Below are 12,379 nucleotides of genomic sequence, written 5' to 3' on the forward strand. Positions count from 1 at the left end.
ATATGTTATGGGTGATTCAATGATTAGATGATGGGTCACACTGTTCAATGAGGGACGTAATCAAGAGCACAATGAAGAAAGACGTGGACGCCCGTCTTTGGTTACTAATGAACTGGTTTATGCAATTGAAGAGAAGCTTCAGCAAAACCGTAACTTCACAATTAGTGATCTTGCTATGGAATTTCCACAAATCTGACAATCACTAATTAATGAAATAGTAGCTGAAAAACTGGAAGTATGAAAGCTTCACTCCCGTTGGGTACCCAAAGTTCTCACCGAATAACACAAAAAACAACGGATGGGCAGTGCACTTCAATTGTTGACACCCTCATATAAATATTTGAAGATGGTGAGTTTCTTTCTCGGATATTCACAGGGTATGGAACTTGGGCAATCAATAGAATGGAGGCACACTTCGTCCACAATAAAAGTTAAGCATAAGCAAATTTTGACACCTCGAAAGCTCAAGTGCACCATTTTTTTAGAAAAGAAAAGGCATATTGCTGATTCATTTCTTACCACTACGCCAAACAATCAATGTACAACGCCGAGGATTAATTCCAAAAAGTTTTGTTTTTAACCACGATAATATCCGATCTTACACTGCGAACGTGACAAAAAATCCTACAAGAACTTGGCTGGGACCTCCGTACAGTCCGGATCTCGCTCCTAGCAAATCTCTTTTCTGGGGAAATTTAAAATTTCTTATAAGTTATAGTCCACTCACAACATATCAATTCTAATGTGCTGGTTGTTGGCTACCAGTGGTCCATAAGATTTCGTTGTACCATAATTTTGAAAAAGCCTGTGTTTCAAGGTTATAATTATTGTCTGCAATTTTTCACTAAATTTCTTAAAAGGAAGTAGAACCAGTTACAATTAAATCTTTAAATTATTCAAACATTTATTGAACCTAACCAACGAAGTATAAGCAACCGATTGGAAAAGACAGTCAAGATAAAACTTTTGTAATAAATTCAAAATAACTATACCAGGTAAGGAAGATAATATAAACCGAGTATATGGACGGTTCAAACACTTTGATCGACATAGGAGCAGGAAGAGTAGAGCTAAAACAAGGGATACCCTAACAACCCTAACTCAAGTTAGACTTGTTAGGGTATCGGTATCGTCACGATTTTCCAAGCACACTCGATTCTGTAGAGGTTACCTTCAAGATAGTCTGAGATTATGGAGCACAAGAGTCATAAAGCATCGAAAAGGCAGACGAAATTACTAAACCAACTGCGTTGATGCCATTTTTTGAACCGGAATCTTTCCGCAGCGTCGCAAAATCATTTACTACAGGGACGGAGTAAAGCTCTAGGTCATTATGAGAGATCTGACCTGGTCAAAGACAAGCGAAACAGTACATATTAGAAAAATGTCCAAAATTCTTGGCAAAATTGATAAAGAAGTAAATAAATAACGCTTCGGGTCAGTTAATAGAGCATTGTAAGCTCAATAAACAATTGAAAGATGAGTTCTTTTGTCGATCAGAGAAAGAAGCACATTGATTTAAAGGAGCACAGTACCTATATCTGAAGAAGTCCCAGTGGAAAAAACCTCCGTGAAATGTTTGTACTGGACAGTGAAAATTGCTCCAAAGAAACGACTCAATATTTGAAATTGGTAATTGAACTGGTGAGAAACGTGTAAAATATATACTTGAGAGCCTCAACATTTTTTCAAGTATTGACTATTTAAATAATGGCGTCTTAACAAAGTAAACATATACTTCTAATAGCTGAAGTACACACAAGATAATCAATCGTCTTGTCGATGCACTTAAGAACGAGTGAGCACTACTGCGTCGACTTCTGACCAGTATAATCATATTTATATTTCAGGTTTCATGTTCTATTGTAAAATTGTCTGTAATAAGCCTTTTATCTAAATATAACAGAAATAAAAAAGTGATGAGCAGTGGTTTTTTGTTGTTAATAAAATGTTTTATGGGTATTATTGTTTTTGATCGAGAGATTTTCTAATATTTCAGATTTATATTCAATATTAGTTTATATTGATATATCGAACGACTTGTGAAAATATTTGTTTCTGTACCTCTTCATCTACTCTTCCTCTGAAAAATGAATTGAAATAAGGTGAAAATTTCAAATTAAAAGTAGATAGCTCCTTTGACGTTCATATCATTACTTTATTTTATTTTCAAAGTTCAAAGGGAATAATATGCAAAGGAAAAGTCGGCGACTTACGGAAGGCAATGGTTAGTTTTATTCAATATAATCTGCAAAACCAAAAACTCTAAGGACTCTTTTTACCGGAAATCTTGCTTGATATTAATTATATTGAATTATCTAATTTGTTTAACTTGAATAAATGTTCTTGATTTCAATACTATTTTAATAAATTCGGAGTTTTTTTTATAGAGAAATTTTTTGACATTATTGCCTTTTTCAAAACATTATTTCACATTGGCAACCCTGATATATTAATTAATAGGTTACGTATATATCAAAAAACATTTTACGTTGATCTACAAGATATTATATCCTTAATTTTTTCAAATTCCAAAAAAACAATTATTTATATTTTGTACAATTTGTACAATAGAGTTTCCTTCAAATTGTTCAAGTCTTTATCATCAGTGAAAACATTTTCAATTTTTCTTTTCTGAACTTTGTGATAAGAAATGTTATAATCAAATTTATGTTTTTCATGGTTTCTTAATGCTATTTTATCGTTTTTCATGTTTGGGACTTCGGAATCTACTTTCCAAATACTGAGATGTCTGCCCTACGTTCATAACATCACAATTATCACAAAAAATTTCATCTAATTTTATTTTTGTTATTTTTTGATGTAGATTTAACAGTACTGATAATGCATTAGGTCCATTACGGTTTGCTCTGATTTAATATTTATTGCTGTTATGACAATCCTTGTACATACAAACTTTTCAACGTTTTGATAGAAGAAATATGGAAAAAACACTTTTTTAATTCAATTAAACAATTTTGTATATTCGTAAGCTATTTTAAAATCTAAATAATATTCGATATTGTCAAAAACAAAATTACTTTACTCCTGAACAAAAGTCACATTTTTCGACAAACCGCGTATACGATTGTTAAACGTTTCGGACTAAAGTCACCAAAACAGGGACTTTATTTCGGACTTTGCTGGGCTTTTTATTAAGAATAACTTTTTTGCCAAAACTTAAAAAAGTTCCCTTATATCGCCAACTTACGTATTTAAGATTTATGTTCATCGGTTTGATGATTAAAATCTGTTTTAATGTTGATTTATTTTAATTTTTATTGAGATAAATGTGGATTGAGGTGAAATGTATTTTGATATTCACGTGATAAGTGATCTTTAAATGGTCATCATCGAGTTTCTAATATAATTATTTTTGTTTTAAATGAGATGTGGTAACCAGTATAACATCTTCTAGAAAGACGTTGAATATTCGAAAACGTAATGATAAGAACTAACAAACAGTAACTCCTCATTGTCAAGTCGTTCATATGTAAGCAATAGTTTCGAATTCCAAATATTTGTGTTCAGTTTGTATTTTTAAAACAACAACCTACTATAATTACCTTTTATTTACTCCAATTCTGTAAAAAAATAAAAATAGTCACAGATTTCACTTTACAAATAAAAAATATTCCACCAGTGTTTTCTAGGAATCGTTATTTTAACGACTGCTGTTGATATATAATTTCTCCCTCTTCAAAATTAACATCCAGGTTCGCGAGGGATTCGAATGTGTGGAAGGTCTATGGTTTAGTCCTCTTGGGGTTTTCGCTTGATACATCTTGAAAGCCGTTTTGTAATTATAAAGGCTTCCAATAGAAATTGGAAGCCTTGTATAGATCATGATTATCTATGTAGTTAAATAGCAAAGTGTTTTTAATTTCTTTAAGAAATATTTTTGGTTGAGGTTGTTTCTATATTTTAAAAGAAAAATTTACTGGTATAGAAATTTTGGCATAATTATGTGGCTAAATTGATACTTTCCCAGTTGGATTATTATTTTTATTGCAACAGTAGTGATTGAATTTAGTCGAATCATAACATAGAGTCTTATTCACTTCAAAGCAGAGAAAAGAATTATTATAATATGCTTTAAAATGATTTAGGACATTAGCATTCGTTTGGAATACATTTGTGCGTCTTATGCACTCATTACATTGAAATTAAAAATTTACTGCTGGTATAAAAGCAAATACAATTGAACAAAGCAGTTATATTTCCAAAAGTGAGCAACAATACTGAGACATAGAGATGCACCAACACAAAGAAAAATCCTGAAAGGAATAACAGATGGTATGTATCCTATCAGGGCCTTCAAATCGCAACATTTACAATATGCTCTATATTTATTGTTACATTTATTTGTAGTCACCATATATAATTATTTTATATCACTGTCAGGTGTTTTCAGTTTATTAAAGCCTTTATTCCCGAGTTTGTTTATTACGTTAGCCCAACTGTTTTTGGATACATACATGAATGTTCAAGCTATGAAGATGCCATTAAGACTTTGAATAATCTGTATATGAAGCCCAAAAATGAAATATAACATTGTTGAACCTAGTAATTCTCCGTGGAAAGCTCACGTTGTAGTAACAAGTAAAGAAAATCATAAAAAAAGAATGGTTGTAAATTGTTCACTGACGATTAACAAATTTACGTTATTGGATGCGTATCCCTTACTCCGTATGAAGATATGATGCACCAAATTTCCTAGTATGAATATGTCAGTACAATAGATCTTCGTCGCGCCTATCATCAAATTCCATTTAAGAAGAACGAATTTATACACCTTTGAAGCGTGCGAAAATTTGTGGTAATTACCCAGGATTCCTTTAGACGTCACCAAAGGGGTTGCTTATATCCAAAGAAATATTAACTCTATTATAAAACAAGAAGCTTGGGAACAGCATTACAATAATTTACAGAACTTTTTGAATACTGCGAAAAAGTATAATCTAACACTAAATCAAGAAAAGTGTAAATTTGGAATATATACAATAAATATCCTTGGCTACACTATGGAAAGAATAACAATAAAATGAGATGCTTCTCGGTTAAAGCCATTTCAACAATTACTCTCTCCTACTGATACCGCTTCTATTTTTGCACATTATTCAAAATTTATAGCCAAATTTTCTGAGAAGATCCATTCTTTCACCCAATTCAAACACTTTCCATGAACTAGTAAGCAGATAAAAGCATTTGAACAACTCAAAAAGAAACTAATGCATCCCTATAAGCCAATGCTGCTCAACTGTCTCAGTCTGGAAGACCTGTCGTTTTTATTGTTTTTTTCGACAACTCTAACAAAATCTGAGCAACGCTAAACATCTGTAGAAAATGACGCTTACACCTTAGTAGAGGCTATTAGAAAATGGAGACATTATCTGATTGGTAAATATTTTTGTCCAATAACATTATATATATATAGGACAGGAAAAGATAATATTGTGGCTGATGCTTTTTCATAAATATCTGCTGTCGGTTACGCCTTCTATCAGTAAAAAAAATTATACAACCTACACGAGAGTCTCTGTCATCCTGAAATAACAAGAATGTATCTATGGGTTCGCTGCAAAAATCTCCCTTACTCCCTTACCCTTACCAGGATTTCATAAGAACAATAGAATATCACTCCATTCAAGTAAATTAATGTCGATTATAAAGGACCGTTATCTTCCGAAAATCAGAACAAGTATATGCTAACTGTGGTAGAGGAATATACAAGGTTTCCTTTTGTTTCTGCCAGTCGTGATATCTCATCATCAATGGCAGCAAAGCAAATATGAACCACTTGTAGAAGAGTTTAATTCTGACTATGCACATGTTCGACTGCCGAATGGTAATGAGGCCAGTTTCAACACATCTAGCTCCTAGGGAAAACCTAGATATGCGACAATGGAACAAAAATCAACAAAAAGGCCAGAAAGAGGAATATCAATGTGTATATGCATCATATCAAGAGGTAGTGCTGGTCCCTTTCAACAGTAATGATCAGTCAGTGCATAAATCTTTAGTCGACCATCAGTCTCATGCAGATCATGAACATAACGTTAATGGGCTAATGGGTAGTGCTTCTGCGGACTTCTCCGCTCTCACAGATTCAGAACTCTCTTCATATTCACAACGTGAAAGAAGACCTCATTCCTGCCTACTTAAGAGACTACATTTTGAGCTGAGTGGAAAAGAAAATGGCCGGGGATTAATTTTCTACAGTTATTTGTAGTTAATATCTCTAGTTTATATCTCTTATGGCAGTTATTTAATTTTCAGTTTATTGAAGCCTTTATTCCAGAGGTTGTTTATTACACTATCAAAAGTAATAGGTCTGAAATAAGTAGAAAAGTTCTTATTGAAGCAGAAAGTTCCTACAGAACAATAGCGGGTCTAAACTACCACCTAATTATTTATTTTTAGAAATGCAAATAGTTTGTGAAGCAATTTAATATCTACCTTAAAAGAGATTGGTGAAAAGTGGGAAGAAAAAGCCCCTACATGACAATAGTGGGATTAACCCACAAGTATTCTTGTCAGAATAAAAATTCAAGTAAATCATTATAAAAATTGAATGCTTTTAATTTCTATTCAAGTAAGGATCTTTCCACTCACCTGCTACCAAAATTACACCTAGTTTTGTAGAAATACAATAAATTTTGTACCCTCCTATTTGTCTGAAGTATTTGCTAAATATTGATCACAAACATATAAAATGTAATTAGGCCAAAAGTTTATTCAAATATTACAGATACTTTGAATCCACCAGAAAAACTTGATTTTAGAAAATGTCACATTTTTCTATTTAACACTATTTTCATCAACTTCTTTATACATCTTTATATACGGAATATATATATTATAAAAATTTAATGTTTAGTTTAAAAAAAACAACTTGTTTATACCTCCAAAATGAAACTTTTTATTTTTAGTACTTGTTGCATGCAGATGATTTGAAAATTATATATAACAAATCGAGACTAAAAACAACAATCTCCAAAATACATATTGAACAAACATTGATGAGTTTCATAAACATTTATTTTCAATACTCACCTTTTGTCGTTATTATACAAAGTGGTCTATAATTCTGCACATTAATCTCTAAAATGTTTAAAAATTCAAGTATTTTTTCAAGTACACTCTTTTCTAAAACTATATGACGATAGAAATACAGCTCTTTCAAATTGTTTAATCGAAATCTTATTTAAGTTTTGTTTGTGGAAAAAATAAAAAATGATGAATGGGTAATTCTCATGAAATCTCTGAAATTCTTACAACGAGGAGGTAATAAAAGCTGTGGAGGTCTAGTTTGCAGAGCAAGAAGAAACATTTTTTTTTGAAAGGTCTAGAGACGTTGCAGGTTTGCTGTAATAAATGTATCCAATTAATAAGAGAATATGTTGAGTAATAAAATATTTTGACATTGAAATTTTGTTTGGTTCCATAGTAGGCTAAGAATTTTTCAATATATTCTCGTATTTATTTTTTATAAAGTCGTATTATCTATTATTCAAATATTCGCCTTTGTTATATAAACTTATAAATTATGAAATAAAGCAAAAGTAATTAAAACGTTTGAATAAGCAAAAATGTACGAGAACTGAGTCGATCTACTCTGAAGGTCATACCTAATAACTCCTCATTCCCTCTTATTCAAGATGAGGAAATGACGGTGAGGGAATGACAAAACAAATCATAACCTAAAAAAATCTCGCAACATAACTTTCCGTACCCAGCTAGCTTTTCGCTACGCTTTCTATCTCATACTCAACTACGCCATCAAAATTGAAATATAATTACCTTTTTCATTCTTCACTGTGAGGGAATAATTGAATCAATAAAATCTTTAAAAAATTAGAATGAAATCTTCCAACTTCTCGACTGTTGGTAATGCTGTGAGGTATGATTATTTTTCATGGGACAAATATTGAGTTAACATTATACTTCAAAAGTATTCAATGACTTATGATCCTAAATTCAGAGAAAGTATAAAAGTTTGTTGTATTTACAATAGACAAGTCATAGTTTCGAAACAGGTTCTTTAAAAACTTAATAAAACTTTAGACAATGTTGTAATCTGGATATTGGGACATAGTAAAGGAATAGTTTTTAAAATATGAAAATTTAGTTTTGAAATTGTTTCTGTGGACTTTTCTATGTAAAAACCGTGCTCTACTGATAATTCGTTAGAAATCACTATTATTCATTTATTTAAACATAAATGAATGTATTTTACCGGAATTGAAAATATGACGTAATAACTCCTCACTTACCCTCTACTACATATGAAATGGGAATGACATGAAATTTATTAAACTAATGTCTGATGATCTCTTCTAAAATCTGAACTCCTCAATCAAAACTATTTCACATGTACTTCTGAACCACCTTGTATAATAAAACAATACACTATAAACGTAAAAAATCTATTTAATATTACAAAGAAAAAAGGAAATGTAGCTTTTGAAATAATTTACATGAAACATAGAATTGTATAGTTTTGTTGATAAATTATCTTTAGGGCTCTATCAATTAAAACTTTGTTTAAAGTATATAATACTGACGTTCCAACTACTTACAATATAACAAAAGAACTAGGTTCAAGGGTTGAACCGCGTTGGAATATTGAAAATTCTCGACGTTTCAGCTCCCTTTTGGAGCCATTATCAAGAGAAGGGTGGGGATAGAGTGGTTATTCGTCCATTGGTAGCAGGTGATCCGATTCTGTGGTCTCAATCTGCCTACTCCACGAAACGTATCACCTCTTTTCTTGGTTGATTCCAAGGCCTCAATCTGCCTACTCCCTGGAATTTCACCGAGAAAATGAAAAGCTGAAACAAAAATATAAAATGATTAAAATAGAAAATAAAAATATGTTTACCATCAATAACACTGTGACACTAACACACTCACTGCTGGTCTTGAGCTAGCTGGGGAGCTAGTCGCCTGAACCTTATAATTATAGGAGACCTATTGGCGAGTTTTGGACTTTTGGCACGCGTGGAAAGTATATTATTGGCGTGAGGGGTAATAAATGTGTAGAAATCGGCTTATCGGGGGGTTTTAGAGGAATTGTTGTTGTTGGCCGGAGTGGTATTGAAGCGAAGTGGATGAAGGTGTTTCCAAGTTGCCAGCAATCTCTGGCTATCGTCCCTTGTGTTCAGTTTGGAAGTTTCTCTATTTCAATAGCTTCTCGAATAATACTGGATTTGAAGGAGCGGAGTGGGGCGATAGTTTTGATTCTATTGAAATCGATTGTGTTCAGTATGGACACTGTGTTTGGCAAGAGTGGATATATATACATGTGTAAATTTGTGCCGATCTATCACAGCTTTAGAATATATATGTATTTAAATACACATGTGATATAAATTTTTTTAATTTTTTACTTATCTCTCCACTTATATTGTAGTTTCTCTGATAATGAGAGAAACACATCCAGAAAGTTTGGCTTCATAGTTTAAGAGTTTTCATTTTCCAAAATTTGCTGCAAAACCAATATATTGGTTTTTTAAATTTTAACTAGTCAGCAACTACTACCCGTCTTGGTACGTTGCAGAAATGGTGTTTAATGACAACATAAGGTCCAACTAAGGAGACAACACAGTTAAGGAATTCATGGTCAAAGGTTTAGATGAAATTAGCAGAAGAATATAATATATGTTAATTAAAATGTTAATTAAAACATTAGAATCACGCCTCAAGTTAATTTCACTTACTAATGAATACATAGTCTCCAATTTTACTAGTAAACAACAAATAACTCACAACAAATTTTCCATAGAGTAAAAAAATATATCAACAAATTTAACAGATTACACAATTCAAAAATCAATTGACTTCCTTACATAATCTATACCCAATATCTTTGAAAGAAATGTCACCAAAGCGAAAGCCACTAACATAATCACCAACGATATTATAAGAAATCAGAACAAGTCAATTTTTGGGTATTGATTAAATCCAAGAAGTTCATCAAAGAAAATCCTAACTTAATACATTCAGATATATATATATATATATATATATATATATATATATATATACTTGTCACTGGAGAAAATAAAATTCTAAATCATTAATGATGATTGAATATAAAATATTTGCCATACTTGAATCTTATGTGTCCATTGAGAATCAACAAAAAAACATAGCATACATTATATTTTTAAAGTGATTTTTAATTAGGTATATATTTTATTATGCTAGAATTTCTGCAACCCTTGGAAATATAATTCTATTTTAACTGGAATTATGTGATTATAAAAGTTTTGTTTGTTTTTAACAAAATTTGTGCGGTTTCTATAGAAGTAAACATCTCAAATAATTCCAAACTTATAATTAATTTAACACATGAAAATTACATTGCTATTTAGAGTAATACTAGATTTACATATTAACAATTGGCTTGAGCCTAACATAGCAGTCAATGGTAAACAATTAAGCAACTGAATAACTTTCACTATTTTAACAGGTATGTACAAAATCGAGCTAGAATATGCAGTGTTCGGGTTTGCACAAATAATGTTTCAAATAAATATTTTCTTAATTTCAACAGTTTGTATCCTTAAAAATAAAAAAATCAATGTTAATCTGGCCTATAAATTGGTATCTTGGGTACAAATTCTATAACTATAACATATTCCATCATGGATGACGAATCACAATGTTGTTTACTTAGTCTCCAATGCAATCCCAACTTATTATACAAGTAATTGTTCTCCCATTCTAACAATTTATTCAAGGAATGTTGTGTCTGAAAATATCAAAAATATTACTAGTATGTACCAATGAAAGTGTTAATATGTGTTAGATCTATTGTTCAGCATTAAAAGAAAATATATATAATTACAATTTTCAGATATATTACTTAAGGATACTAAAACACCTTTTATACTTCAAGAAAGTAAAAATACCCATATTGCCATTTACTAATTATTCCAGTCTATTATTGAAATATGGAGGATATTGATAATAAATTAAACACTCCTTGTCATAAAAAGTTCAGACGAAATATTATGGTTATGACAGAATTTTGTTAAGTAGTTGATTGAAATGACACCTTGTAAGCACCAAATTTATGTTAAACTTTGACAGAAGGGTCATCAAAAAGTTGAATAATATAAGTACAACAAATAATCCATTTTTATTCAGCTTACCCTTTTACTCAAACAAATAACAGGCCATAGCGAACAACCAAGTGTGCAGCAACAGCAGAGACATCCACAAAATAGCCATTTTACATTTATAGGAAGAGTTTTTTTGAGAATAGCATTAATTCTCAGCACAGTTTCTTTGAATTCTTCTGGTGCCACTCTAGACACTAAGCCACTAGGAAATTCAGTACTGAATCTATTACTTAGTCCAAAGCTAAAAAAAGGAAAAATAAATAGTAGCATGATAACAAATAAAAAAAATCTTTTATAACAGAGTTTTTAAAAAACATGAATCTAAACAGTATCTTACTATTACTTCGTAGACTAATTTTATTAGTTGTGATTCACGTTACAAATTAGGTATTATAAAATTTTAGTCCAATACTACTTAAATAAACCTGACTTACGTTTTTGTACCTTGTAAAAAACTTTTCATAGTCTCACAAATGAGTATATTGGACAATATGTATAAACAACTTCTTGATTCACCCTAAATGAAGATTTAAGGATTACTTTCATAATATATATTTACAATATATTTAGTACACTTTGTAAAAGCATCAAATATTATTTTATATTATTTAATATAAATAAATTTATCAGTTTAATAGAATTAAAATATTGATGAAGTGAAATTACAGTAATACTCTCTTATTCAAATCATTGTTGTAAGAACAATATTATGAAATATATGTAACTTCGATATTACTTAATTCAATCTATCCTCAAAACAATATTATCCATGCAACAACCAAACCTCCGTTTCAAATAATAATATGCTATACACATTGCTGATTAACAGAAAATAGAAATTTTTAACAGTGTCAAACCAGATATGTCTATAATAATTTTTAAATTTATTTTAAATCGTTCATCAAACTTACACTGTCATGTTACCCGCGCCTCGTATGACAACAGGATCTGGAACCAACGAAGGGGTATTTTCTTCATTATTTTCTATATCTTCTTCATAATAAATAGCATCAAAACCTTCCATGTGTCTAGAAGCAAAAGTTATCGTAAAACAATATTTCATTAAATGTATAAATATATACCTTATCCACACGTCGAAAATGTTAAATTACAAAATTGATAATGGCACTGTTAACAATGTCTTAGATCCCTAGAATACTTTCCTGTAATCGTAAAAACATTAAAATTTAAAAAACAAATACAGTAAATTAACCAATAGATGACAGCTGACATATTGGTAAGGACAA

At 30.7% G+C, this 12,379-nt stretch overlaps 1 protein-coding gene across 1 annotated transcript; it reads right to left on the reverse strand.

Annotated features, from left to right (window-relative positions):
* Positions 1–10,176: 10,176 nt before the first annotated feature.
* Positions 10,177–12,363, reverse strand: LOC130451203 (cysteine-rich hydrophobic domain-containing protein 2). Its single transcript, XM_056790070.1, has 4 exons — positions 12,215–12,363; positions 12,044–12,160; positions 11,163–11,373; positions 10,177–10,759 (listed from the first exon to the last, which is right to left on the reverse strand). The coding sequence occupies exons 2-4, from the start codon at positions 12,154–12,156 to the stop codon at positions 10,592–10,594; spliced, it is 492 nt and encodes a 163-aa protein (XP_056646048.1). The 5' UTR covers positions 12,157–12,160; positions 12,215–12,363; the 3' UTR covers positions 10,177–10,591.
* Between the last annotated feature and the right edge of the window lie 16 nt (positions 12,364–12,379).

This window comes from Diorhabda sublineata, chromosome X (genome assembly GCF_026230105.1).
Source record: "Diorhabda sublineata isolate icDioSubl1.1 chromosome X, icDioSubl1.1, whole genome shotgun sequence".
Lineage (NCBI taxonomy): Eukaryota > Metazoa > Arthropoda > Insecta > Coleoptera > Chrysomelidae > Diorhabda > Diorhabda sublineata.